The 24,229-nt window shown below is 34.3% G+C and overlaps 1 protein-coding gene across 4 annotated transcripts in view; it reads left to right on the forward strand.

Annotated features, from left to right (window-relative positions):
• The window catches only part of ATRNL1 (attractin like 1), an 811,767-nt gene that overhangs the window by 512,809 nt on the left and 274,729 nt on the right, over window positions 1-24,229 (forward strand). Inside the window, exon 27 of one of the 4 annotated variants that reach the window (XM_074382947.1) lies at window positions 15,944-15,991. The exons of the other annotated variants lie outside the window; for them this stretch is intronic. Within the exon in view, the coding sequence (XP_074239048.1) occupies window positions 15,944-15,976 (33 nt within the window). The 3' untranslated portion in view covers window positions 15,977-15,991. Of the gene's footprint in view, window positions 1-15,943; window positions 15,992-24,229 lie in introns of those variants that run through there. 4 annotated transcript variants of the gene reach the window in all.

Genomic DNA, 24,229 nt, shown 5'->3' on the forward strand with positions numbered 1-24,229 from the left:
TTTCTAGACCCTGCAGCTAGCAGAATGTTAAAGAGACAGTGGAGAAGGTGTCTGGTTCTTAAAAACTATTGCCTGGAACTGGTGCATAACCACATCTGCTGCATTTCAGCAACAAGAAATAGTAATCATGTGGTCATGCCTGATTGCAAAGGGAGTGAGATACATAGTCCTCTTCTAGACAGTCCTCTTCCAACCATTAAATCATCGCCAAGGAAAGGGAACCATCGAAAAATACTTGCTCATCTCTGGCACAAACCCTATTTAAGGTAGTTTATTTTAGTATTGTTTCATTATGTGGCTCTGAAATTTAATATATTAGCAAGTTTTGTGAAATTTTTATTTTCATTCACTGAAGTGGCAAAATGACCACCACACTTCGTTGTGTGCCTTTTATGTGCCATTTTATGGTAGAACATTTGTGTGTGAATTCTTATTGCAATGCAGAGTATTTCTTGAGTGAGACTCAGGTCTGTGTTCATCTCTAGCTTCTGTAACTCTATAGGCATGAGGCCTTGGAAAATCTCTTAATTTCTCTGAGCCTGTCTTTCCTCATCCATAAATCAAGGAGATTAGATAACTTGTTATGATCTCCAAAAGTCCTTCCAATGTTAAAATCATATGATACTTGAGTTACATAAATTTTAAAAGTTTGTAGTGACATTTTTATTTGTTGCTTTAATTATTGTGCTTAAGAAATATGTTATCATTTTGAGTCAACAGTCCTCACTAAAAGAGTAAAAATTTGCTATTTGTATTTATTCATGCCTAGTTAAATTTAACAACAACATAAAATAAATGATTACCTGTTTCAGATATAATTTCATAATAAGGCCTTCGAAGGTCATTTGAAATACTGCACTAATTAATGTTTTATTTCCAGCCTTCCTTAATTATTCTAGCCAGATGGTCCTTTATTTATGTTATTGCTTGAGGTTTCCAGCTGAGGTTGTTTGATTGTTGAAGAAAAATATGTGATGGCATCATAAGATAACTGTAATTGAATTGTTAGGTATGTTAGTGCATTTGAGCCTTCTGTCCCTGTTCCATCCACATCTGGTAAATAAGTTTGTTAACAAAGCACTTTGACACCTCATCTGATGCTTGAGTGAGGTTCTGAGCTGTCTAGATGGAATTCAAATGGGAAAATGACTGTGCACTTTATTGTAAAAGGCACTTTGCAAATATCTCTCTGTGCAAAATTCATTTTGTGAATGAAAAAAAACAACCTTTAAAATAAGTACACTTTTAAGGACATAATCTGTTTCCCAGTGTCCTAATAACTTCAGGAATAAGCTGTTGCATTAAGGTCAAATTCAAAATTTGTGCAGATTAACCACCATTTAGGAAGCAGTTAAGTGGAGTTTTATGGCATGGAACTTCAAAGTCTAAATGAATTATCAGCTGAATAGATAGTCCAATAAAAGAAACAGACTTAAAGTGGATGATAAAAGTGATAAAGTGACAGTAAATTAGAGAATAGAACTAAAAGCTCTATTGTTATGAAGAACAACAATAGAGCTGAATTATCTATGTTCCTTTACAAAGTATCTTCTCTCATTTCTGCAATTATGAGATTTAGAATTACTAAATAAATAGTATTGGATCTGGAAGCTTCTATTAGCCAAGTTAGGTAGAAAGCCTTATTAACATGGCCACTGGCAACTTAACACTGGGCAATTTTCTTCCAAGCAAACGTGATTTCATTATGGTGGTACTTAAGCTGTGCACATGCAGGATAAATCAGTTCAATGACCTTCTTCCCAATATATCCAGAGATGTCAAAATCTCAGTGTATGCATAGCTGACACTATTGGACATGATTGTTCAACATCTTGGCAATTCATATGCTGTTTGTTCATATCATGGAGGTATTATCTTATTTTGTTTATCATGATTTTTATATAAATACAATTTTATTGGTCAGAAGACTTTCATAAGTCAAGTTACTGGTTGAGTATAATGTACTAATATAATTATTAATGATTATGGAAGTATCAAATCTGGATCGTAATTTGATACCTAATGAAATGGTAAAGCAAAACAAATAAGTAACTTTCAGTGGAATGCACACACATATGTTTGCTTGAATAGAAAAACTGACTGTGTAGATTTAAAAAGATTTTCAAAGAAACTAGAGGAAGAGGATTGGATTTGTCGTTGTTGTTGTTTTTAATTTCTTCTATCACTTTGCTTTCTTTTGCCAATAAAAATTAAATGGCATATGTAAGTCAGCCATCTTAGAAGCACTGACTTCTGCTAAATAAGAGAAAAAGCTTATAGAGTGTTGTGTTGCTCATTTTGTGTGTTTTTTATGTTCTATTTTTCCTTATTGACTTGTCCCAAAGCCATTTCTGCATTTTGGTCCATTGATTATTCCCATTTGAGTAACTTCTCTCTGCAGGAGGCTTTTTGTACCAACCACTAAAGTAAGTCTCCTAATTTATAACTCTGAATATATTTTAATTTTCCCCTTGCGGAAAATATGTGCTATCTAAGAATATCTGTATGTGCTTCAATAGATATACTTAGTTCTGGGCGGAATGAAAGTCAGTTTGAATGTTCTGTTGACTTGCTTTGGAACACACTTAACTACAAGCCCTTATTAAGCTATTGGCCACCACCTAGTTTATAAGAGGAGATCATTGTTCGTAGAGTCTGCATGAATTTAAAGAAGGTGCATATTTGAAAACGTGATCCAGTCTTTTTATTCATGCTGCTAGACAGGAAGAGAGGGAAGGAGACAAGGACTGAAAAACCACCTACTGGGTACTGTGCTCACTACCTAGGTGACGGGATCATGTGTACCCCAAAACTCAGCATCCCTCATTAGGCCCATGTAGCGAAAACGTATGCATATGCCCCCTAAATCTAAAATAAAAGTTGAAATTATTTTAAAAAGAAAAACAAACACTAATATCAAAAAAAGGAAATCAGTCATTAATACTGTCGGGTTTCACTTGTAACTTATAAGTCATTTCCTTTTACTGCTTTCAAGATTTTCTCCTTTTCTGTCTTTGGCTTTCAGCAATTTAATCATGATGTATCTACATGTGGATCTCTATGCATTTATTCTACTTCATGTTTGTTTAGCTTCCTGGTTGTATAGATTAATGTTTTGCAATAAATTTGGGAATTTAAAGAAAACAAAAATGTGAGCAAGGCATTTGTGAAACTAATTCAGCTTTTGAAAAATTAAGAGAGGGGATCTTTACATAAGCATCTTGCTAGTTGTTAAAAGTGTTTCTATTGGGATTAGTAAGATGAAATTGTACCTTTGGTTGGTTTGCTTTAATTATTTATTTTGAAGTTAACTTTTTATTTACTGATGAATTGGATAGTGATGAATTTATCACCCTTCTATATGGCAACACTATATAAATATGATATACAGAATTTGGCTTTGTTTTGTTTTGAGACAGAGTCTCGCTCTGTCACCAGGTGGCAGGCTGGAGTCCAGTGGCGCGATCTCGGCTCACTGCAACCTCCACCACCCGGTTTCAAGCAATTCTCCTGCCTCAGCCTCCCAAGTGGCTTGGGACTACAGGCATATGCCACGATGGCCAGCTAATTTTTGTGTTTTAGTAGAAAGGAGGTTTCACCATATTGGCCAGGATGGTCTCTATCTCTTGACCGGGCGATCTACCCACCTCAGCCTCCCAAAGTGCTGGGATTACAGGCATGAGCCACCGCACTTGGCAATATACAGAATTTGTAATTGGCCAACTAAAAGATACTTAAAGAAAATATATGTTAGTATGAACTATTTAGTTAACTGCTAATATGATCATGAAAACAACTGTAGTTTCCTTGTTTAAAGGATTTATAAAATAGGTTATAAGAATTTTTTTGCTCTATACATTAAATGACCATCTTGTTCATAAATCTGTTATAGATTATAGTAAATTTATGCTGCAAAGTAGAATTCTAAACAATTGTTAGTAAAGATTTACTTTATGCAGTTTTAGTTTTTTATATAATTTTACATAATTTCATAGCTGTAAAGAGGATTGTTATCATTTCTCTAGCCAAACATACCTGCCAGAAATCAGTTTTTTGGTTTTCTTTTTACCATTAGACTGATACAGTCTAAGGAAAGTTAGAAGTTTTTCTATTTTGTATTTTTCTCATTATGTTTGAGATGACAAAATCATTCATCGTTCTCAAATTACTAGAAAGTAATTCACTGAATTCGATGTGAGCTAAAAGCCGGATACCTAGCAAATTCCGGCACTGACCAATAATAGTAAGTTCTGATGCACATTTTGTCCCAAATATATTAATAACAAATCTATTTTCTATTGAATTATTACTGAGATATAGCGAACCAGTGCAAGTGAACATTAACAGATGGCTTAAAGAATGGAGAACATATTTACAATAACCAGAAGAAACGGACATGTTAATAACCTTTACTATTAATGGATAATAAAATGTCATTGATCTTTTTTAAGGGCAGAACCTTAAAGCAGCAGTATATATTCAAGGTCTCATGTATTGTGAAAGCATCTTGCTAGAAGATGAGAGCATACTATTCTGCATACATTTTACTTTTAAGAGACCATATGTTATTAATCCTAAAAACCATTAGACAAGAAAACATTTGCTATTTATTTAAATTTCACTTGGATACAAATAATTTTTCTGAGGTTATCTCATTTTTTAACTAAATATTTGTCATTTATTATAGATGAGTTATTAAGAGATTTATAGTGTATGTAGATTTTCCTTTAATTTAGCAAAAAGGAAAGTCAATTACTAATTTATATATTGTAAGTTATGTAGTTTCTAGTTAAAAACTAGAACTAAAGCTTTTAATTTAGTCACTTTTTAAATAATAATTTTTATTTGTCATTGCATAAAATAATTACAACACTAAATCTGTAAACTAAATCAATAGGTAATCTAATAATGTAAGCAACTGAAAAGATACATTTGGCTGGTAAGTAAAACCCTTCAGATTTATGACACTAAATGTAAAGAGCTTTCACGTGCTTTTATTTTTAAGCTCTGGTGTGTCACTTTTCAAAAGTGTTATATTGGCTATTTACGAATATATTTTTATATACGTAGCTAGGCACATGTAAGTATTCATCAAATTATCTTTTGCATTTATTTTGGTCATGAGTGCCTCCTTGTGGCTTTCAGTATGAAATCCATACTCATTGTCACCTAATACAAGGCACTAAGTGATGTCATCACAGTACTCTGCCGAGGCCTCTCTCTCAATGTGACTTCTTGCCCCAGATTTTCTCTTGCTCCAGCTGGCTTTGCCCTGAACCCATCATGGTTTTTGTTGTCTAGATCTGTTTGCAAACTTTGCCTTTCTGTTTGGAATGTTTGCTAACTCCTCTGTTACCCAAAACTGGCCCTTATTTTCAAACAATAGTAACAATATTCTTCTAATGGACCTTTAGCACTCGGGTTATCATTGTCTTTGGAAGGTCTTCTAATACATATTAACCCTTAGTCCAGGCTCTGTATTTTCTCTGTGTTCTGGAGCACCCTGTGTTTACCTCCGTGATGGGATTGGTCATGCTGTTATGGAATTTCCTGTTTATTCATTCCTTTCCCCAATACTCTAAGCTCCTTGTTTGCAAATATTATGTCTTATTTATCTTTATCTCCAAAACAATCCTGCATAGTGCCTTGTCTCATAGCAGACACAAAATAAATGTTTCATTAGTGTTTATCAAACAGAATCACTCATGAGGTTCACTTAGAAATGCAATCTTAAATGTGCCTGTGATCACATTCTATTTGTATAACTTCTGGAATTAACAATGTACCATGAATACTGATATTAAAAATGATTATCTCAGGTATCTCCTGTAAGATAGTGAAATAACCCACCATATTTGTCTATAAAACTATGCTTTATTCTCTGAACTAAATACAATGTATGCAGTCTGAAATGTTCATTATTGACATTTTCTCAAAATAGAAAATGTTTTCCAGTTATTTGTACATGGGAGATACTGGCATTGCCGTTGTAGAAAGAATAAAAATCTGTTCATTTCTTTCTTTTTCTTTTTTTGAAATGGAGTCATGCTCTGTCACCCAGTGCAATGGTGCGATCTTGGCTCACTGTAACCTCCACTTCCTGGGTTCAAGTGATTCTCCTGCCTCAGCTTCCCAAGTAGCTAGAATTACAGGCACCTGCCACTACACCTGGCTATTTTTTTCTAGTTTTAGTAGAGATGGCATTTTGCCATGTTGGCCAGGCTGGTCTCAAATTCCTGACCTGAGGTGATCCTCCCTCCTTGGCCTCCCAAAGGCTGGGATTGCAGGCATGAGTGACTATCACTCCCATCATTCTCCTTCTCTCACTGACTAATTTAAAATGTTACCTGGGAAACTGAATGTTTAACTGTTAATGGTTGCATTTTACATTTTTTTGAGTAAAAATTTTAATTCCTTTAAGTAAGAGACTGTGTTTTATGTAGCTCCTTAACTGTACATGTTGTTGGTGTTCATGTTTAGATGAGTAATAAAAATTATTGATAGGAAATAGAGCCATTTTTATTATTGCTGCAGACAAGATGTGGTGGATTTAAGATGACCACAAATTCTTTGACATTACTCAAAAGAAAAGTGACGCTTATAATCCTTCCCCTTGAATCTGAATGGACTTTAAAAAGGCTTTGTCCAGTTGTAGACAGTGGAAAGTGGTGGTGTGCCAGTTTCTTAGCCGAGATTGACTATTTCCATCTCTTAGTGCACTTGCTCTTAGAATATTTACTCTGGGTAAGCCAGTTACTATGTATTGAAGTCTGTCTTTCCTGAGTGAGGGAGAACAAAAGAAGGAAAAGAGGAGGGAGAGAGAAAGATGGAAAGAGACCAAAGAATACCCGGATAAGTGAATGATGTGAATGAATAATGTAAGTACATCTTGGAAGTGTATTTTCCTGTCCTAATTTTTCCAGCTGCCCCAACATGAGTCAGAGATGAACTACCTATCCAAGTTCTTCCAAAATTCCTGACTCAAGTTATGATTTAAGTAGTGGTATAGTTTGTTAAGCAATTGATAACCAGGAAAAAGGGCAATCACTTTATATAAATAGGGAAGTTTAACATTGTTTAGTCTCTAATTTATGAATAGTAAATATAAAGAGGGGATTGTGAATTATATCTTGAGCATCCTTGGTAATAGGCATATATTGCTAAAGTTTCTTTTCATTTCCTTATTAATTAAGAAATTATTCAAGCTATTGTTTTTCTCATAGATTGACATGAAAAATGTTTGAAGGACCCTAAGGAATAAAATTTTAGTAAATAAAATAGAATTCAAGATGATCATGTCATTCTGTGATAACTGTTTCTTCTGAATTTTGTAAACAGTTTCTTTGATTTGCATGTTGATGTTTTTGGCTTACTTTTACCTTTTGGGCAAGCCCAGCCCACTTAGGTGGCAGCAAGAACAACAAGCCAGTACAGATAGCTAGCAATCCAAATCAATGTAAGTTTTTCCGTATATTAATAAATAAAACTAAAAATGATGAGTCAAATATAAATTAATGAAAATTCTGTTTATCCTACCAATGATCATGTCAGTAGGGGAAGCAAGAATACTTTGAGCTGTTAGGGTCAATAAATTTTCTTTTATTCACAGCTAAAATCTTTGCCCTGTGATTTTATCCTTTGTCTACTGCAAAACTTTCCTCCCCAAACTCCTACTCACACCAAGCACTAAATGGGAAAATAAGCCTGACCGTATGTGCTGCTGCCCCTAAGTACTCTTTTATTTGCACATGAGTTTTCTCATTATTATGTTATTAACATAAATCACGAACCCCCATGACCAGGATGACTGAGATTAGCACTTCTACTCTTTGGTATTAAGCAGGCCTTCTGTTATACTTAATTGATCTCCAGCAGTACTGTATTATTGGCTTGCTTCACTCTTGTGCTTCCATGATTGTAAACCAGTGATTCTGAATTACATGCCATTATAACAAATGCTTTGTAATGTCCTCTTTATTAGCATGAAATGAAACTTATCACCACCATGACATATATATGTATATATATATGTTCTCAAATCACTTCTTTTCATTCAATGTTGTTTTGATGTAATATTAAAGAGAAAAAAAATCACTTCCTGGATGAAGCCAGTATCTTTATGGAGTTTGCACATTCTCCCTATGTCTGTATGGGTTTCTCTGGCTAATCCAGTTTCTCCCCAGATCCCAAAGTTGTGTGTGTTAGGATCATTGGCTTGTCTAAATGGTAGCAGTTGGAGTAAGTATGGGTGTGTGTGTGTGTGTGTGTGTGTGTGTGTGTGTGCCCTGCAAAGGGATAGTGTACTGTCCAGGGCAGGTACCTGTGTTGCTGCACTGAGCTGGATAGGCTCTGGCCACCCACAAACCTGAACTGGAATAAATAGGTTGGAAAATGAATGATGAACAAATGAATGAATAAAATGATGGTAAGATAAAATTTCATAAAGTTTACTATAGTCAGGCAAGTGTGTAGCAATAAATGATGTGGTAGGAGAGGTTTCACTGAGCTCCCCGTTTGTGATTGTTTTTGAACTGAGTGGTGGTAGGAGGTTGTCCTTGTAATTTTCACTTCACAAACATTTATTCCTTGATATATCCCACCACTACTATGATTACTGTCACTCACTGATTCACTAAAAATTGGGTAAATCATTATCTTACTTGTTTTAATTAATCCTTCTTAACTGTATGTATAGCTCACATTTGTTTCAGTGTTTAGTATTAGCAGTGTTTGAGGCCTTTAGTTAGAAGTGATGATGTTACATAATTAGAAATATATCAGAGGAACTTAACTCTTGTTTATATCATTTAGCCTACAGTTTTATTATACCTCATTTGACTTAAACTCAGTTTCCAAGAAAGTATCAAAAATGTTAAGTGAGGACTTAATATATATAATTTCTTTTAAAAAAACAGTGAAACAACCTAATGTAAAAGATACATTAAATGAAAGTAATTTATAATAAATCAAGGTATGTTTAATAGCAAATGCTCGTATGACTGTACTATAGACACTATGATGTAGTCACGTGCTTGCATCTATTCATAGAATTAGCACAAATATGATGGCTGCAGATGCTGACAAATAGATGCTTGTATTTTGGTGACTCATCCACCATGGCCAGCATTGCAGTACAGTGACATTTTTTGAAAGGGTAAATGGCTCATGATAAATTTAGAAACAAATCAAAGGCAAGTCTTCTCTTAAAATGCACATGGCACTTGCATTCTTGAAAAATTCAGTGTTTTTTGAAAAAAAACTGTACAAAATATACTTAGTGTTTACATAAAAATATAGTTATGGATTGGATTTAGATAATTACAAATGGGTGAGTACTTGGTTAGATATTTGAATATCATGCAGGTATCAGGACAGTTGATGGTGGGGGAAGTATCTTGGGCATTGCAAGATCTTTAGTATTACCGGACCATTAAATGCCAGCCCAACTGTTTCCCTATTCATTGTGATAACACCCGCACTGACACACACCTAACAATTTTTCATAGCATCCCCTTGGGATGTCACTTCCACCAATTAAGAATCTTTGCTTTAAACACTCTTCCTTTTCTTTTTTGTCTTTTCTGTCTCTACCCTGGTATCTTGCTGACAGTACATGTTTCCTGAATTCTGTGGATTAATACATAAAATGTATCCTAACTAAACATACCACAAAATGTTATCAAGCTTATGTAATAAGTATAACTCATTCTTTCTAAAATCTCTTATCAAATATATTCTACATGCATAAATCTTGACATATACGTGTTGAACTATACCCTATTTTAATACTGTACCTTTTAACTAATATTACTCATCATATTGATCTTGATTTATACTCTTAGTAATACTCTTAGTAATTTTTAGAAAATTAGTAATAATACAAACCCCTTAAAGGAAAGAGCAGATTTTTGTATTTAGGAGTCTCTTACCCAAAGTAGACAGATATATGTATGTAGAATTTGTTATACTTGTTGAATGCATGAAAATAGACTATTCTATTAGTATCCTTCTTCTATGGATAATAATGAGTCTTGGAAGTTTCAACCTTTTCTAAATGATAGGAATAATTTGATAAACTGTTAAGCAGTTTGCTTCAAATTAGCAGCATTCTTACTGAAGGAGGGAGAGTACCAGGGGGTATATCCTCCCTGTCTGGTTGGGAGGATATCAATTAAGGCACCAACTTGGAGCCTAAACCACATTACTGAGGTAAGGGTATTTCTGCCCTCTGCCTCTTCCCTTTGGGGTTGCCTTAAGCTGGCTGTGTTCTTTGCAGTAAGGTCAGAGTTTTTCTCAAGGTAGCTGTCTGTATTAGTCCATTCTCATGCTGCTAGTAAAGACATACTCAAGACTGGGTAATTTGTAAAGGAAAGAGGTTTAATTGACACAGGACAGCATGGCTGTGGAGGTCTCAGGAAACTTACAATCATGGCAGAAGGGAAAGCAAACATGTCCTTCTTCATATGGTGGCAGCAAGGAGAAGAATGAGAGCTGTGCCAAGGGGGAAGCCCCTTATAAAACCATAAGCTCTCATGAGAACATACTCACTATTAGGCGAATAACATGGGGGAAACCACTCCCATGATTTAATTACTTTCTTCTGGGTCTCTCCCACCACACCTGGGGATTATGGGAACTACACTTCAAGATGAGATTTGGGTGGGTACACAGCCAAAAACATCAACATCTCTACACAACTTTCTCCTCTGGCTTCTAATAACCTCTCCCTCCTTTTCTCTTTTTGGCTTGTGAAGGGTTTTATACAACCCAATGTTGTTTCCCTGCACTCTGCCCACACCTTTGTAAATAATCCTTTTATGAACCTTCCTCAAATTATCCTAATTTGAATGTGTCATCTCTTTCCTCTTAGGACGGTGACTGATATAATCCCCAGGCACAGTTAATTCTCTGCTTGTTGTTCCCATGGTATTGTGCATATAGATCCTTTATTCATTTGTTTATTACCTCATTCAACATATAATTATTGTGCATCCACTAAGTGCCAGGCAGTCTCCTGGGCCCACATGGAAAATATATCCATTTAAGTTATGCCAGTATTAGTTAGGCAGTTATATGCTACTGAGATAGGCAATTATTTAATGTAATGAGTCATATACATACAAAAGTATATAGTGCTATGGAACCTCATAAAAAACATTCCTAACTTACGCATAATCATTGGAGACATAGTCTCAAAGAATGTGAAATTTAAGCTGAGACCAGAAAGGTGAGTAAGAATTAGATTTGCAGAGAGGGCTGATGGTGAGAAGGGAGTATTCCAGCTCTAGAAAAACATACTTACAAAACAGAAAAATGAAGACATGGTGCATTGGAATAATGAAAGGTAACACATGACGGGTTTATGATTGAGTGAGGGTGTGTCAAGAGATCAGTCTGGAGAATAATGATGGGTCAGATTATAAAGGACATCATAAACTGTGCTAAGAAGTTTACCTTTACTCTAAGGATGAGGATCCACTGAAGCAAGAAGCATGAAATGAACAGGTTGTAACTTTGGAAATGTTGTTCTGATTAGTGGTAGAGTGTGGGTAAGAGGAGAATAAGAATGGAGGAAGGGAGACTGGATGTATGGCCATGATGGGAGCTGAACCAATGTGTCTTTACCTGGTAGGGAAGAAGAAAAGTGATCAAATTTCAGAGAGATTTTACAGATAGCACCTACAAGACAGGGTAATTTGCTGGTATTTATGGAGTGTGAATCCCTACTCCTACAGACAATGGGAGATTTCAAAGCTAAATCTCGAGGTTTATGACGAGATGACCAGTTGGCTGGTAGTGATAGTCAGCAAAATAGAGAAGGTGGACTGTGAGCAAGTTTAGGAGGAAAAACCATGAAGGTGGCAATAGGTAAATCTAAGTGGAGCTGTCTACTTATTATATAGATAAGTGGGCTTGAGTTTTATGAGAGAGATGAGGATTGGTAATATGGTTTTAGAAGGTATCAACATAAGCTGACCATTAAAGCAAAGGAGATAAGATGAAGCATGGGGCAATAAGTCAAAATATCATTGTATCATATGCTAAGGCAAGGATATTTTAAGAATGCTTTAGGATGACACATAAGTGAGGTGTCTGAGAATGGCTCAGAGAAGGAAATGAACAAGTTGACAAAGAAACCTTGACTAAGACAGTTTCCATGGTGAGGTGGGGAAGAAAGCCTAAATGAGAGAAGAGATGAGAAAGTAGTGTGAGTATAAATAACTCTTACAAGTATTTTTTTCACTGAAAGAAAGGAGAAAGGTTTGTAATTTTGGTGAATATGGTAGTGGCTCAGGGACATGGATTGCATGTAGGCATGCCTTTACATATGTAAGTGCAATTATCACTATGTATACTTCTATGTATGTTAATGGCGGTATCTGCAAGTGGTTTAAATGCTGGTAGAAACATGCAGTGGGGAGTGGATTAAAGGTATGGGGAAATGAGAATAATCAATAGATTTAGATTTATGGGAAGGTAGGATCGGAGCAACATCATTATTACCCATGTATATTGTTCTTTCTTACTAGCTTGAAACGTAAAAAGGAAAAGGCTATATATTTTTTTGTATGCTCAGCATCTAAGACATTACCTAGCTAATACTGGAATCTTTTTTATTTTAGGTTTAGGAAAAAGGAATAATAGCTTGCGAAAATAAAATAGTTAATTTACCTCAGAACTCTTCCAAGATCCTCAGCCAACATTCGCATTATATCCTACCTTCAAAAACTGTCAAACATATGTCCTTTAGGTATTTTATCTGTAGAAGTGTTTTTGAATGATCCGTTTTGGACATTAAATAACAGTTTTAACAGAATTAGTACTAACTGCCATTTAAATGTTCTCCTGATATACACTAAATGAAAACGGAAAATGATAAATCAGAGAAATGAGTTATATCAATAAGGTTAAATTTAAAAAATACAAATTAAAGAATCTACATTATTTCTATGGTGATATCACTATGATATGTGATAATAACTCCCTCAATGTGTAAATTCCAGTCATACGATGATTATGCACAGAAACTTTTGTTTTTGTGATCCTATATCTCCTCTGTTCTTTTTTATTGGTTGATTCTATTTCAAGACTTGAGTCTGTTTACATTAGATTAGACTATATACCAGCCACGTTTTTCTGTTGTACTAAAATTTCAAACTTAAGATCATAAGTAAGCTAGATTCTATAATAAAAATTCATGACGTATGCTGTGGAGCTTGACTATGACTGAATTAAAATTAAATTTTATCTAATTATGTTGTGGTAGTCAGGTGTGTACTCTTTGACCAGTCAGCTGTAGCCATTTTGTCACACTTTCTTTCCAAAACTTACCGAATATTTTTTACAAGGTATTTTATCTTCTGAGAATTTTTGGTAAAATGCTTAGTTGGCAATAACATCTGATTTATGAATTTAGATGATAGGCTTCATAATAGAATTTCAAAATACATTTAAAATAATTACTTTTTAATGATAGAAGACAAATTCCACCTATCTAATCATTCCAAAGGAAGAATTATTAACCTGATGGCAAATTGATTTTCATATATTATAAAAAATGATGCTCCAAATATAAAAGTTTTATTTAAAATCATATTAATTTTTATTATTTTAAAGTTTATATAATTGATCTTATATAAACTTTAAAATTCATATGTTCAAAGTATTTAAGGGAAAAAGGAAATAGTTGATATATTCTTGACATCTGCTGCTAAAAATTACTTTTTATTAGCATTTAAAGTAAATAATATTAAACATGAAAACTATCGAGTGATGAAATATATAGTGTTATCTCTTCTGAACAGTTTTTCAAGTTTTAATTGTTATATAAATTAAAATTAGTGTATTTTTAAAAACTGGTTGTCTCTTTGTAACTTGTTAGTATATGCCGAGTCCTGTGTTAAGTACTCAATACACACTATATTATTTAATCTATGCAATACTATGAATTATTATTTCCACTTATCCAGTGAGTAAACTGAGTTTCAAAGAATTCAGATAACTTGATAGGCTCACAAGATGGTAATTAGGCAAAACATGGATTCAAATCTGGGTTTCTTGAACTTGAAAGCTCATACACTAGACCCTTAGTATATATATTATAATCTCAGCAATTTGCAACATTTTTCTATACTTTAAGTGTAATATTCGTGTATATGTAGTAGGCTATATTTGTTTATATATCTTAAATGCATTAAAAGAATATGTGGTACCTGTTTTTATGCCTAGAACAGCTGTAGGAATTATGATTTATAAGCATGCTATCAAGGTAGATATAACATATGCTATCTTTTATTCTGCTTGTAAAAGGATGACATAAATGAATAAAATAGTGAGTGAGTGATACAGTCCAAATTGTGGATAGATGCTAAATATTTGCATTGGTTTGTGTACACACAAACTGGACCTGCTGAGATACATCTGCTTTAGGATTATGGTTCCTCTAAAACTGAATATGGCCATGAGTTTTCTGGTTCTGAAAATACTTTTAGCACAGTGGCCCCATGAATCTATATGCCCTGTTACTGCTTTATATTACTCTGATGTAGCCAAAGATGTTTACTTGGAATTCTAGCACCTGCCTTGGTTCACTGGCAAATCCCACTGCTTGACCTATGCCATTTTCCACAGCTCCCACTACCTGAGTTTCATCCTGAATGGTCTCTCCCCCCATACTCTCACCTAAAGCCAGACTTCCTACAATAGTATCCTTCCTCGATTCTTGTTCTCACTGAGACTACCTGCCTGGGCCCTTTGCCAGTGTTCTCCACCAAGGAGATGTTCTCCACAGCTTCTGTGGCTGGCTTCTCCAGAACTTACTAATTCCCTGTACCAATCTATAGGAAGGCTCACAGTGAGCATTATGCTGTGTTCTCTATGGCAGAGTCAGATATTCTGAACTTGTGTTTTAAAAGCAGGAACAGCTTCACTAAAGCAAAAGCATGGCAAAGAAAGGCATTAAACCATGACACCATTATGAATCCCAAATGTATTCTTTCTTACTGTGCTATTAGATATGAGCAGTAATAGTTTACGAGGATATATGTAGGCTTTTGATAATTTCTATTTTTAATTTGCTATGAATAATACATATATGAAAAGAAAATACTTTGTTCGAGATGAGTCAGTATTTTGCTTGTTAAATATATGCCTTATCACTGTATAAATAAGCACACCACTTTGAAACAATTGAGTCTTTTGCAATAAAATAAAATTCAGATATAAAATAGTTATACATTTTTCAAGTTAGTCTATTTTTATCATCAAGTTTTGTAATCACTTTCCAGTAGATGAAAATTATCATAGAAATAATTTAAGACTCTGCTCCCTTCACATTTCAAAGTTTATTTTTTAGCTATAGAAAAAAATCAATATTTTTTTTCTCATTTTCATTCCTGGAATTAGAATCCAAATCATTTGTAAGTATTTCTTTTAATGCTTACTTTTAAATTTACTTAACTGTAATTTTATCCAGTGGTGAAGTCTACAGGATCAGGGTCACCTTGCCTTGTGTCAAGCTATTCCACTTCTTAACTGTTTCTGTACTTAAAAATCTATGTCATTTGATATTAAATTCTGAATTTGTATTTATTTAATTTTAAAGCCACAGATAAATTGGTTCAACATAGGAACATTATCCCAGAAATGTTTGAACTACCTGTCATTTGGCCATTGAAACTGAAGACCAGATGGGAATACATCTAATGGTTTCTCATTAATCCGGAGAATGTAGTTCAATAGAAGAGGCAATGTGTTTGTTGTTGTGGCCAGCATTAAAATAAAAGTAATTAGGAAGATAAAGATTGCTGATGTAGGTTGGGAGAGAGGAGATGGGGAGAAGGATTTAGGCACTATTTTTAATAGAAATATATAACAGAGTTGTTGATTATTAAAGCTATGAAGATATTTAAAGATCACTAATACAAACTCCTCACTTTCCTAGGGAAAAAAAAACGGGCACAAAGAAGGTAAGTGACTTAACCCAATATGATCCAAAAAAATAATAATAATTAACCAAGACTAGGATATCATCTCATGACTTTCAGTCAGTACTCTTTTGGCATTTGAAAGAATACAAACCTATGTAGGTAATTATATGCACCAATGTTTGGGAAAAATGTATAAGGAAGAAGAGGGGAGGGAAGAAGAGGCAGATGAGGATGATGAAGAAGAAGAAATCCATGAAAAAGCTACTGAGAATCAGTGAAAACTTCTGATTAAAAAAATGGACACCAATTTAAATCTACTGCAATTTGGAAATTTTCTTTCCTCACCATACATATTTGAGAATTACTAAATAAATATTAGAAATCAAGCAAAAGCATAACTTGTGACTCCCCTTGAGTCATAGGTTGAGCACTGTTGCTCATCCAGGGCAACCCATGAAAAGTCATATCTAGAGAGATTCACCTGAATAAAGCAGACTTTGGACCAAAGCAGCCCCACCCTATGACTAGGACTCAATTTCAGTAAGTTGTGTCTCCTGTATATTTTTGTTCAGAAAATGGTACCTGCTCCTCACTGGTCTATCAGACTTATCAAATATTAAGGATTCTTAAATGAATCGTAACTTTGAGGCATCTTCTGTTTAGCAGTTTTTGGTTTTGTTTGTTCGCTTAGGTTTCAGGGTGAAAAAGTTTATGAAAATAACATCAGTATGGTAATTTGATTGTGATAAATATAAATAAAGGTTAGATGTTCTAAGACATAATGAAATTCAGAGGACACCTATGAAAAAGTGGAAAGAGCTGTAAAATGTTTCACTGACAAAAATGTAGAGTCTTAAGCCTTATCTTCAGAAATTCTGGTATAGGAATATACAATTTTAAAAGAAACTTCCAGAGGATTTTAAAGCTCATCCAGGGTTCGAAAAGCACTGACTTACACTGTCTAAATATCGGACATTATGATTAACTGATAAAGTTTATATTCAATTCATTGTGTATCTTGTTTTTTCTAGTTTGTTGTTGCTTTTATGTGTTTGTTTATGCTTTTACTCTGTGCTTGGATTATTCATGGCTTCCTTAACTCCCATTACTATAGTTTATTGAGAGTTGGCTTGGTTGCTTGGGAAAGCTTTATTTCTGCAATTATACAACTCTATACTTTTGTAATTAAAGTATAGTTCAAAATTATTCGGAACTACCTTCAGGGGTAATTGGCAAAATACATAAAGAAATTAGCCTCACTGCTATAGCTATGCCTCATGTTTTTTCTCCAAAAAATGTCTAGATCTGAGCTGTCCAATATGACAGCCACTAGCAAAATATAGCTATTTAATTTTTAGTTAGTGGAACTTAAATACAATTTAATACTAGCATCATGTCAAATGTTCAGTAGGCCCAGGAAATATTTGATATTTTACCTCTTGATATTAAGCATCATAAACATAGAGCAAAAAGTTCCATTGAACAGCACTCATCTAGAATGACCATTGACCCTGTTCACAAAATAGTCTGTGGAACTTTTACTTATTTGCAATACTTACATCCACTTTTAAAGGGTAAAAGAATTTGCTAACACTAAATACAGTCAAATAATTTTGCCATAGGATCTAAAGGAAAGTACAGTGCTCATATTTTGAACAATATCTCAAATACATGCAGTTTAAGGACTATGGATGACTATAGGTGAATAGTACAGCTTTCATATGAAGTCCAGGTGTACATTTTGGTAGTGTGCTAGGTATATTCTGTGTGCCCCTTCAGGTCCACTCTTCACCCCTGTCTACCCTGCTCTCTGCCCTGGAAGCTGACTAGTTACTATGCCAATGGCCTGCCTTCCACTTTTTCTTCCAGTAGGTTTGGTATGGAATATGAGATCAGGATATTATGTCTCCAACTCCCTTCTAGCAAGTTCTCAAAGGCTGACTGTGCTGTACAACCCAAAGTATATCAGTTACCTATTGTGGTGTAATGAACCATCTCAAAATGTATTGGGTTAAAACAACAATAATTTATTCTTTCTCACAATTCTACGTGTTTTCTGCATTGATAGGCAGTCTGAGTAGTTCCTCTTTTCCGTGTTGTGTTGGCTTATGCGATTACATTGAACTGGGAGGTCAGCTGAAATCAGAACCTGTCTTACATCTCTGTTGGAGTAGCTAGAACAGTTCAGGGTAGCTGATCTTTTCTCCGTACATTATATTTGAATGACTGCATCATTGCTCAGGGGTTCAAGACAAGGAAAGTACAAGTTTCTAGACCTCTTAAGGACTAGGCCTGAAACTGGTCCAGCATTACATCTACAACATTACATCCAGTACATCTTTTTTTTTCTTTTTTTTCCATTGAGACAGGGTCTTGCTCTGTCACCCAGGCTGGAGTGCAGTGGTGTAATCATGGCTAAGTGCAGCCTAACCTTCTGGGGGCTCAAGTGTTCCTCCTACTTCAGCCTCCCCAGTAGCCTCCCCAGTAAAATACAGGTATGTACTAACATGCCCAGCTAATTTTTTGATTTTTTTTTTTTTTTTTTTTTTTTTTTTGGTAGAGGCAGGGTCTTATTGTGTTGCCCAGGCTTGTCTCAAACCCCTGGGCTCAATCAGTCAGCCAGCCTCTGCCTCCCAAAGTGCTGGGATTACAGGTATGAGCCACCGTGCCCAGACCATCCACTGCATGTTATCAGACAAACCAAGTAATGAATCAACTTATTTTCAAGGGATGGAAGTGAGACTTAATGGGAGGAGCAGCATTCACCTACAAATACAGGAGGGATTGCTGTTGGCCATACCCACCATTCAAAGTCATGGATTCTGACTAGGGGCCTTTATACATGACTCTCTTGGTTTCAATTTCTTGGTAACCACTTGTTCCTCTTAATTCTCCAAGCTTAGGGGTTGTGTGACTCTCCAGTGCTTGCTAATCCCTACATACTGAATTATACCTTGTAAATTTCCTATGCCTGTCCACCCCCTTGGTCAATAGTCCTTTTATTAACTTCAAAATACCTGAATGGAGAATTATTTTCCTGCTTGATCTTGTTTCATCTAATATCAAAAATTAGTTATATGCTTTGTCTTACCACCGATACCTGAAATTGTTCATAATATTCTATTAATAATTTTTTAGCAATCATAAAGCATTTAAAATTTTTGTTTACCTGGTTAGCTTTGCATTTAATCTTTATGATTTCCTTCAGCAGGATTTAATCTTGATGGAGAATTAATATTAAATTTAACTAGCATGTCTGTAAACCATTATTTCAAAATGAAATCTTCTGATTTTCATAACATCTGCAACCTCCAGTGACCAGATTGACAGTCTCAAATTGTGTGACTCAGGTCTGTGTTCAGTTTCAATGTCAGTGGTATATTAAAATGCCTGATTTTTCTTCTAGGATTACAAAAGTCTTTTACATTCGTGTCTTAAACAATTCACCAAGCATTTAACTTTAACCTTTTTATATCATGTATGTTCAACAGAATTCACTACTTTTGCTACTCTCATCAGTGCTTCTCTTCTGACTTATTAATAAATTAAAAAACTTGTTTGTGTAATTGAGATTTGACCAGATGGTTATATGATTAGTTAGTCTTTTCAGGATCAAGGATTTTTAAAACTAAATTTTATTATTCCCCACAGATATACTGATTTCTTGATATTAAATTATTTTAAGGTTCACAGAACTAGATCCAGAAAAAAGTGTTTCTATTCTAGAAAGAAGAGGGCTTTCTACCTTTGGTTCACATAAAATGTTTTCCAAATGATTACTTATAAACCTCTAATACCATATTGTTTTCCTGTACAATTTATTTTTTGATTCTGTCAAATAAATAAAAGGCCTTAGCAAATTTAGTTAAACTGGACTACTACCCCAAGACTTGAGAAATTTATCCTAAACAAATTTAACAATGTATATGACATATCATTGAAAATCTGAATTTTTACTTTTTTACTCATTTTTCTGACAGAGCATGATAGCTTTCTGAAGGATACGTAATAGTTATAAATGGGAATATAACAGATAAAACCCATTAACATAATTCATACTAGAGTTAGAGTATATCTAGATATAGAAATACTAGATTCCTCTTATTGAGATCACATTACTGTGATATTTCATTGCAACTGTAATAAATTTGTATGACTTATCATAAGGTAAATGCCAACTTTAGAACATGTATCTTTTTTTCTTTGTAACTGACATTCTATGTTCAGGTTCATTGTGCTCCTGATATATTCTCATCATTTTCTTTCCTGGAAGAATCCCTTTCTTGTGAACTACAGTGACTTTTTTATTGACATACAGCGAGTATAGAAGCTTTCCAACAAAGCATTACTTTGTAACAATAGACCGGGACATTCTGCCGAGCAATGAATCATGTATATATTCACTGGAGCACAAAAATATTTTGGTGATATAGCAGGTAAAATTGATATTCTAGTAGGGAGATTTTTATTAAACGCCCTTTCTTCTACAACTTTGGTAAAATTTCAGTACTTAATTCCCATCTGTGGTGGTGTTTGTGAACTTAAATATACGTTGTTATGTTTTTCACCTGAATTCTCAGCCAAATGTAAAAACTGAGAACAAGAAGTGATGTTATTACTTAGAGGTGTTTTTTACAGCTCTCCAATTTCATAACATGTCATTTCCCTTTTCTTTGATTTAGAAATGTGTTATACTCCTGGAACTTTTCACATTTGATATATGTAAAAGATAGAATACTTTGAGAGGGATTATACTAACATAGTGGTTAAGAGCTCAGACTGGAGCCAGAGAACTGGTCTTTAAATTTCACCTCTGTTTCTTACTTGCTTTTAACACTGTACATGTTACTCTCTCAATGCCTCAGTTTTTTCATCTTTAAAATGGAAATATCCATGTATGGGGTAATCATACCTTATAAAGTTATTGGGAGGATTAAGAGTTAATATATGTAAAGCGCTTAAGATAGTAATAAATTATATGTATTTGCTAACATTATTGCTATTAAAATGAAAGCACATTTGCTCATTTAATTAGTTCCAATCATCATTATTAATTTATTTCATTTTTTCTGAAGTGAAAAAGAATGCGTAGGTCCTTTTGCCATTATTTAATATTTTAAGTTGCAGTTTTTAAAGTTTATATATAACATATTCTACTATATTTCACAATATATTAGATGTTGGGACTTTAATAATAACTTGTGTGAGTGATGTCTGTAGTCTTAGAAACTCTAACCCTATCTCATCCAGGCAAAGTATTTCACTTTCTTAACTACTGAGCAAGTAGTTTCTTTGAAATCAGCCTATTTTGTGGGTGCCATATGCATGTTACTCTTTAAAGCACATAAAGTTGACACTTGACTGTTTCTCACATTCATTAGAGACTAAGACCTTGTTTTGACTATAACATATATTTCTTTAAGAGGGTGAAGGGGAGAATGAGGTATGATAAAATAAGCCCTAAAGTAGAAGGTGGAACTCCTGAGTTCAAGTTAAGGTCGCTGTCATTTACTTGCTATGTTGATCTCTTACCTTTGTGACTCACAGTTTCTTTATCAGTTAATTCTGTGATTAGTATAAAAATCAAATATGAAAAATAATGCAAAAACCATTCAGATGCTGAAAATACTATACAAATAAAAAGCAGTATTATTGGCCTGGCACAGTGGCTCATGCCTGTATCCCAGCACTTTGGGAGGCCAAGGCGGGCAGATCACGTGAGGTCGGGAGTTTGGGACCAGGCTGAGCAACATGGAGAAAGCCCATCTCTACTAAAAATACAAAAACCAGGCCTGGTGGTGCATGCCTGTAATCCCAGCTACTGAGGAGGCTGAGGCAGGATAACTGCTTGAACCTGGGAGGCAGAGGTTGCAGTGAGCCAAGATTGTACTACTGCACTTCAGCCTAGGCAACAAGAGGAAAACTCTGTCTCAAAATAAATAAATAAATAAAAAGCAGCATTACTGAAGCAACTCTACCTTTATCCTGCTGAATAGGTTAAGGATTAAATTGGTTTAGAATTTGTGTCCTGTGGTAGTGGGGTTAGGGTCCTGCAGAACATGCTGATGTTCACGTTTAGGGACAGGGACAATGACGATTTCTAGCCAACTCTCAGAAGGACTGTGCAGTCGTGAAACACAGGCTATATTTGGCAGAAATGATCGAAGCTAGAGGTCACATCAATGGTGTCCATAAGATGATTTAGAAGTCTTTTTGTCCAAAGCCTTTTGACAAATTTCCTATCAAGTATTTTTAAGAACTATTAATAATGTCAAAATTAACAGACTTCAGTTGTATCTCCCTTTCATCCTTATTCTCCAAGACAGACTCCAGAATATTGCCTAAAAGAAAGAAAAGAAAAGAAAAAGTAATGGGTAAAATAGATGCTTCTAATATAAAAGATTTTCATAGGCTTAGTGCCACATAAGAAAAAGGAAAAATATTTGTTATTTTTAACTGCCATTTATTGTGCTACACATTTTGATAGCATTCCAGTGATGATTAGCCTTGCCTTGTCTTTGAGATTCTTCAACTAGTTGAGGAAAGACATCTATCAAGAAAAGTATCTACATTTCTCCTCAACCTACCTTTAAGAGTCTCACTGTTTCTCTAATCAGGGTGTTAGGTAAGGACATGAGAGCATGAATAATAGAATTTGTGGGATAGGTGACAGCCGCCAGACCCATGCCCTGGCAGGGAACAGTTAGGACAGCTTCCAAAGAAAAGGAAATTTTGAGGCAAGAGATTTAAAGAAAGTTTTTAAAAAGGTTTGTTTGTAAGTAATGTACCCTTCTCTTCTTATCCCAAGAAAGCATCACTGAAATTACATATTTCATTTCAATCCATTTGAGTTGAAGTTGTGAGTATTTAGAGTTATTTTTAATATGATATTATCCTGAGACTGTCCATAAGGTGAGAGAATCAAGATGTCCCAATGAATTTTGCATACAGATTTTATAAAGAAATAAACAAAATACAGGGACATTGCCACTAGATATTTACATATTATTAACTTTAAGTAATATTTTAATTGTAAATATTATTGATCACAACCTCTAAACAAGTCAATAATTGACAGAAAACCAATAATATAATTGTGTATACTACATTGTACTTATAATGATGAAAACAACAATTATTACTACCATTTATATCTGCCCAGCCAGGAACTATTCTAGATGCCTCTAATCCTAACAGTAACTTGAAAAATGATAGATGTTGATAGCCTCATTTTTAATAGAAAAAGGAAGCTCAGGGGTTAAGTGACTTGCCCTAGATTAAACAGCCTAGGAAGTTGCAGAGCTGGAATTTCAATTGAGGTTGACTCTGAAGCCTATTTTTTTTTTCAAACTTACTGTATTCCTTTTGAAAGAGCACAGCTTATTTTAGGAATTACTCATAGAAGCATCTCCTATTAATTTGATATTTATAGTCTCATAAATTGAATCTTAAATTATAGTGTTTTCGAATATAATATATAAAAACGTGGAAAACATTTGGATTGGTGCAAAGAAAATAATTAAGAAGATAAAAATAGCCCAAGGCAATAGTACTAAGTTAGTCAAATGTAAGCTGAACATTGGGAAGTTAAGAGTATAGGCTTCTTAGATTTAGATTTTCAAAGTAATAACCTTTTTATTACAAAAATGTTTTTATGTATGATGCTTATTACTAAAAAAGATTAGTTATCCATCATTAATGTCACCAACTTACTAAGTTGTTACATTGACCAATTTTTGTATTTCTTAAATTACTTTTAATCTCATGTTCCTATCTCATTTGGAGGAAAAAAGAAAAAAAGGCAAAAGAAATTCCTTTCTGAATCTCCATACATATTGAAGTTCCATGTTCATAGTAAACTAGTAACTATTTCTTCAGTGTATGACGTTGTAGTATTTTTTCCTCCACCCTCCCCACCCCTTGTTTTAGCAACTTAGTTCATTGCTAAATCATGCCACATCTCCCTTTATTTCATTACCATATCTAATCCAGCTCTCTTTTATCTTACTGATTTTAGGAAGGACTATGGTCTCCTTATTTACTAAAAGGTGTCCCAGAAGTTTGTGTTATTTCCTAGTGTTCAGTAAAACTTGTGGATATTGAAGTGTTATGGGGGCATTCTGATGGAGATGCCCAGCAGGTGTTTGAGACGGTCCCTGGGAGGTCGGAATTTAGGATCCTATTTGGCAATAGTTTCAAATTTGAGTGATACAATGACTCTCCTTTAAGAGAAGTAAAAATAAGAAATCCACAAATGACATTATTTTATTCTTTTTTTTTTTTTTTTTTTTTTTGATATA

This window comes from Saimiri boliviensis, chromosome 12 (genome assembly GCF_048565385.1).
Source record: "Saimiri boliviensis isolate mSaiBol1 chromosome 12, mSaiBol1.pri, whole genome shotgun sequence".
Lineage (NCBI taxonomy): Eukaryota > Metazoa > Chordata > Mammalia > Primates > Cebidae > Saimiri > Saimiri boliviensis.